The sequence below is a fragment of the Pyxicephalus adspersus genome, chromosome 1, assembly GCF_032062135.1.
Source record: "Pyxicephalus adspersus chromosome 1, UCB_Pads_2.0, whole genome shotgun sequence".
NCBI classification, from domain to species: domain Eukaryota; kingdom Metazoa; phylum Chordata; class Amphibia; order Anura; family Pyxicephalidae; genus Pyxicephalus; species Pyxicephalus adspersus.
The window spans coordinates 170,044,187-170,050,940 of NC_092858.1; the positions used below are offsets into that span (position 1 = coordinate 170,044,187).

Sequence of the window (6,754 nt, forward strand, 5' to 3'; positions counted from 1 at the left end):
GAGAAGAGGCATAGGATGTATATAAGAGAATAGGAGATTTGGAATATGAGGCATAGGATGTATATAAGCATAAAAGAGGCTAAAAGAATAAGAGAGCTATTTGTGGCTGTTGTCTCTTCTTATACATCTCCAGGACCCCTGGCCATATCCAGCCACACCCATGCATCCACCCCTTACTCAGGTGTCCTCCCAACTCTGTAAACACCCTGCTCCCATGTGTCCACTGATATTCTCCAGTAGGTGGTGCTGTGGTATTGAGGAAAAGTCCTTTGACTCAGCTGACCAGTTAGCCCCAGCTTCTTTGATGTCATCGGATAACAGTGATGTTTGCACACCTGTCAGGATATTCCTGCTCACAGGGATTTGTTATCTCTTTTGTGATTGCTTGGTATCAACCTCCCACTGTAATTATTCTGTTAGTTTCATTCCCAGAGGCTTTTCAGAGTCAACCCCCATCAAGTTCCATCAACAGCCAGTTTAAATATAAGTGCTAACATCATGCCACCCGTTTTTCACACTCCAACAATACATCTCAGGAAATTGTTGGGCAAACTATATAATTGTTGGGCTTTAAATATAACTGTGTAACCTACAGTTAGGTGATGAACAAAATGCTCAAAGGAAGGTTGAGAGACAGGGTGTAGGATGTAAGTTGATGTACAAGTCATTCTGCAAAGTGGGCAAGATTAATAAATGTCAGTATTGATAAAAAAGCTAGTACATTGAATAATGAGAGGGGGGAGGGGATTTTTACCAAGATGGTACCAAGATTGTCATATACAACAATGGGGAAGAAGTAACAAATTCGCCATTTAGATATTTTTTATATTTTATTGTTGAAAAAAAATACTTTTTATTTAAAATATTATAGTTGCCAACATCTTGGGCATGTGCAGAAGGAACACCCAAGAGCCTCCCCAGATGCGTGACATAGGTATCCCGGGGGACTTTGCGCTCCCATTCATGCTTGATCATCTAGGAGATCGAGAATTTACTTGGGTACTTAGCGTGCTTCACCCAAAAATTAAAACACAAACTATTAAATTCCCAAAACATGTTAAGCTGGTTCATGAATAGAGCCTTAGATGTACACAGTGCCACAATTCTACCCCTAACTTTACAAGGTTTTAAGTCACCTTTGTATAAAAGAAGTCTCACTTTAAATAAAAGAGTTTTCTAACTTTTTATGTAAAGTGAAAATTCTGAGTTTAGGTCCACTTTAAGCATTTTAATTCTAAACATAGTTCTACTCTCCACTTCACAATTAAAATATGATATTTGTATGTCAGATGGATTTAGACATGGTATATAGAATGATGGCTTAGGTAAGGATTTCGCAGGTAAAAACTGAAAGACACTAGGACAGAAACCTGAGACAGAGTTTCCTAAATGATTAGGAGTATAAATAATCTTGATGTGAATAAGTCAGAAACAAAATGTTGTCTAGCAGTTGTCTTAGAAAAAAATGCCACAGCAATCATGACAGAAGACAAGGGGCTTCATACTTTTTTTTTTAAGAATAACATGCTTAGTTTACATGATAGTTGTCTATCCTTCTATGTAAAGTAAAAATGTTGGTGTTAGGTGCACTTTAACCCCCCTAGCGTTCTAATTCTGTCCGTTTTTTTATGCAAAAAGAGAACCTATTTTTTTTTTTATATTGTGGGCCTTAAATTCTTAGGATTAACTCCAGGGTATAATAATTATACTTATTTATTATATTATAATAATAAATTATAATATAATGAATAAATATAAATAATAATTATAAAAAATAATGAAATAACAGACCACAACAATGTAAGTTATAAAAAAAAACATTTTATCAAAAAATTCCCTACTGAAATTTGTCAAAACAAGGGTGCAGTAATATTGATAAATAATAAAATGACATTTTAGAGGTACATTTAGAAAAATAGAGGCTTCCAAACACTACCATACTGAGACAGCCGGAATCATGTCATTTTCATGATTTTCAGACAGTACCATATTTATACAGCTAGAAACATATCACCAACAAAGCCAATCAGTTCCATACTGACACAGCCAGAAACATGCCTGCAGAAACATTATTAATACGATATTGACACATGCAAAGTATTTCTGCAGATGCCCAATAAAAAGCATAATACAAAAGCTGGAAAACATGTCCACTGTGATAAAATATGTGTTATATGGGCTTATTTTTTTAAAGCTCTCCAAGGCTGGAGAAGATACACTTTCATCCATGGTGACCCAGCAAACCTGGAATAAATCTGGTCCAGGATTGAAAACATTTGCCAACAAATAGCAAATGACTTTTATGAAATCCATTCCAGGGTTGCTGGATCACCCAGCTTTACTGATGAAAGTGTATTTTCTCCAGCCTTTAAGAGCTTTAATAAACATGGTATCCAGTTTGTAAGAATAATTTAGTAAATTGTGTTTTATAAAAATACAGGAAAAGGCCCACAATGAAACAAAGTGAGGTTGAAAATGGACTACCAATGTTAACAATCTCCACGGATGATGAATCAGAAGTGAAAACAAATAAAAGACCATTTTCAAAAACAGCAAGAATCAGGTAATTTATTATACTTATTATTATTATGTCACACAGTAATTTTTTCATTGGACCATCCTTTTAGCTTTTGTCATGACAAGTGTTTGCAGTAGAATAGTTTTGATAATTCTATGCAATCACAACATTTATTTCTGTCCTAATAATGAGTTTGCCAAAACCTTTTGATGACTGCAGAGTTGGACCACTATGTAAAGGTATCTCCAGCACATCCCAAAGATTCTCAATGGGGTTTAAGTCTGGCATGATGAAAAACCCGGTCATTCAGTATATTCAGGTGGCCAGCTGACCTCAATTTATGGGCACTTAATTGAACTCCTAGACCTGACCAATTGAAGAAACATTGCACTTCCACCCAGGCTTGGAGACATTTATTTCGGACTGGCAGTATACAAATAAATTCTATAATTTCACCATCTCCCCTACCCCTCACAAAGCTGTAAATTGAAGGATATGCATCTTTCCCGTGTTGTCCTCCAGTTAGGAAGAGGGGCTCTTTTGTTTTTACGCAAAGTTTTTCTTTATTAAAAGGTGAGAAATCCGAAGGACCCTATAAACATCTACTTATATAAAGGGCTCTGACAATGTAAAAGTTGGGAAGTTAAGGTTTTTACCAGATTTTTCTTGTATGGTTTTCATGTGTTTAACTGGAAATATTCCTTCTGATTCTCAGGAAAACCCCAACAGTCAAAAGAAAAACAAATTAAAGGTCCGGAACATCCACCAGCACAAGAAGTCTACAGTTCTAAGGGAAGTTTGACAAAGTTATTGGATCATTCCGATTTTTATGTGACCAGTAGATCTAATGTCCAACTTTTGATAACCCTATCTGTGGAATCTTACAGTAGATTGTCCCCTCCTGGCTACTCTCCTTGACTTGTGTGGCTGTTAAAATTAGCAGGGGGGAAAAAACAGCTGCGGAGTGCCCTTTTTTGAGGTCAACAGTGTACATTTTTATGCAAATGCAATCTTATACCGCTAAAGTTCCTAAATCCCTATCTGTAAAAAATGGTAAAATCTACTTGACACTTTATTACTGAAGGGTAATCCTTCCAGGAAAGCAATTACAGCGCTGCGTAATATGTTGGCGCTATATAAATACTGTTTATTAATATTAATAATAATAATAATAATAATAATTACTGAAGGATATGCAATACTCAGAATCCCGTTAGACTATTCTACTAGGAAAACTGGCATGGTAAAATGGACGGAGCACTTTCACATTCCCAATTAGATCTTCTTTTTAAAATGGCCTGGATAGAGGCTTCCTTAGAAAAAGTGTCCAGGGTTTCACTTTTTTTCTTTTAAACCTATAGAAACTCAACCCCTGTTCTATAAAAGCACAAATTCTAAAACCCTTTGAACATACTTCATAATATACATTAATAATGTCAGACAATGATCCCCCAATACTTATAGATGTTGATTGATTCTTGCAATTATTGTAAATTCTGGTTTGTTTAGCCCAGCTGTTTCTTTGGACTGTTTGAACAGACTGATAAAACTTTTTCTTTTATAATGTTTGAAACTGTTTTTTTCTCTGTTCTTAATTGTGTTTATCTCCTGTACTTTTATATATTTATACATCCATCAATAAAAAATATTTAAAAATAAAGTTCTCTTTGAGAACTTGGTTGATAGTGTTGGTCGAATATCTCACTATTCCATTCGATGGCTATTCGATCGAATAGACCGATATTGTTTGAACGTCGAATTCAAACACCATTTAAGTCAATTTTTGTTATTTTTCGGGACTGTGTAGAGCTTCTACAGCCTCCAAATACATTTAAAAAGACATGTCAAGACTCCAACAGCTGTACAACAAACAACACTGTACAAGGCAAGAAAAAAATCTGGAAGGTGTACTAAACTCATATGACCTCTCAATGGAGAATCCCCATTGAGAGGTCATATGAGTTCTGTACGCTTGCGATCACAAACTGATTGGAGGTACGTGCCCTGCACCCACGTGCCTCCAATCAGCTGTGACCGCAGGTTCCCACGACCCAGGTTCACACGGTCCCTGGGCTGTATTTTTCAATGATACAGCCAAGGTTCAAGTCACAGCTCATTGGAGGCACGTGCCCTGCACCAACGTGCCTCCAATTCGCTGTGACCGTAGGTTCCCACAGTCCAGGTTCGCAGGTTCCCACGACCCAGGTTCACACGGTCCCTGGGCTGTATTTTTCAATGATACAGCCAAGGTTCAAGTCACAGCTCATTGGAGGCACGTGCCCTTCACCCACATGCCTCCAATCAGCTGTGAACGCAGGTTACCATGGTTCCTGGGCTATACTGTCAATGATGACCTCTCAATGGAGATTCTTATTGATAGGAAAAAAAATATTTTTAATTAATTAACCATTAGTATTATTTAAATTAACCAATCAGTATTAATTGTTTAGTGTTGCTAATTTATTGGATTTTGTTGTAAAGGTTGTTTGTTTGGCCAATTGCGACCTGTGTTCCGATTTCCCCGCAGCAGTTCGGCCCGCAGCCTCTGTCAAAAAATCAATAATTTGTGGCTCCCCAGCACTGTTAACCACAGTATAAAATACATGTGTACAAAAAAGCTATTTTACATTTCCTTAGTAAAATCCTGATGACGCTTGAGCTGTCATCAGGGTTTATCTTTCCACAGCCAATCAGAGAACACTAGAGGTGATGAATGGGGAGCCTTGTCCTCATTTAACTTCTACTGCCTGGAGATCCCACACTGACTGGAGGAGTCCCGTGGCTGTGCTCATGAATCAATGCAGCCGTGGGAATAATCACAGGCTAAATAGAAAAGGGTGATTAAGAAACTATGATCTGATTGGCTGGTTTGAGGGGCGATACTGATTAATATGGAAGAGCAAGCCCAGGGTCAGAACTGCAGGCATGCGAAGGAGAGAGGCGGCTGCCATCAGATGGAGTCTGGTCTGAAAACATTGAGCCTTGCATCACTCGCTCCACAACTGTCTCAACCTGCTGTTTACAAATCTTACATCCTTTACCAGGGAAGAGTCGGAGAGAAAAGAGGAAATTTCTTTTCACATATCCAAAAAATGTCAGTGTCAGCATTGAACTCCATGATATCTCCACCTAATAATTATACAGTAACTAAACCAATCAGATTGTTACATGGCTTGTTACATTAGTGGCTCGTCTTGCCAAAACATCTTTATGTTATGCTGCCAAACATAATTATTAATCAATAATATATATATAAATAGTGTATATTACCAGCTGCTCTCCTTCTCATGACCTCCTCAGGGCTTCAACAACCAATTTCTTTTTATCAGGTCACTCCCACCCGAACATGGGTGGGAAGAAGGAGAACACAAGACGTTGACAAGGACACACATACATCTACAATACATGTATTCAGTATTCCAGGTTTTCAATTTCATTGTTAAAATGATTAACTCTTAGATAGCTCTGTGAAAGAAATCTCTATCTGAGGAGTGCAGGATTTTGGAAAATTCCAGATTTTTGAAAGGTATACTTACCTCCACACACAGATCAGCCTTCCTCTCGCTGCTCCCGCAGACATCTGGCAAAGTTCCTGGGAGCAGGCGGCAGGGACATCTTAACGTGTATTTAGTGTAGCAAGCAGACCCAACAGCTATTTCTGCAGAACAGCGCCATCAAAACATAAGTGACCAAACAGTGTACTACAGCCCCTGTATTGAAATTCGATCCAAAATTCATGCCAGAAAATTGAAGGAACCGGATTATCGATGGCAGATTTTCATTTGTCAACTGCACTTTTGAAACAGCAACCCCAATTTCAAGTTAATAGGACACACGGTTTAGGAGGTATGAAGGTTTGTACACAGTGGGATGTAAGGCTGCAGAATATGACACGCAGCCTATACACATACCTATCACTGTGCTGCTGATAACATCATTGTACACGTCCGGTTGTAGATGCCCCTCAGGTGAATTATTTTTACGGGCAGCTTTTTTTGATAGAAGACCCTGGACGCTGGACAACTCCAGTTCTGGTTGTACTGGACGGTTCCTGCACCCACTCACATTTGCAAAACAGAGCACATATAAAACAATTTCTTATAAAGCACAAATGTAGAATACACAAAGCTCACACAGCCTGAAGATTACAAATACTACAACACACAGCTAGACCAGCCAAATCACAGGACAAACACTAAAAAAGAACACACAGACACCACAAACACCGACACTTTC

At 38.0% G+C, this 6,754-nt stretch overlaps 1 protein-coding gene across 2 annotated transcripts in view; it reads left to right on the forward strand.

The window, feature by feature from the left end:
- The window catches only part of LOC140321612 (nectin-4-like), a 12,812-nt gene extending 8,634 nt beyond the window's left edge, over window positions 1–4,178 (forward strand). For both annotated transcript variants that reach the window (XM_072398354.1, XM_072398355.1), the window contains exons 5-6: window positions 2,441–2,563; window positions 3,234–4,178. In XM_072398354.1, the coding sequence (XP_072254455.1) occupies window positions 2,441–2,563; window positions 3,234–3,267 (157 nt within the window). In that variant the 3' untranslated portion in view covers window positions 3,268–4,178. The remainder of the gene's footprint in view (window positions 1–2,440; window positions 2,564–3,233) is intronic.
- The last annotated feature ends 2,576 nt before the right edge of the window (window positions 4,179–6,754 follow it).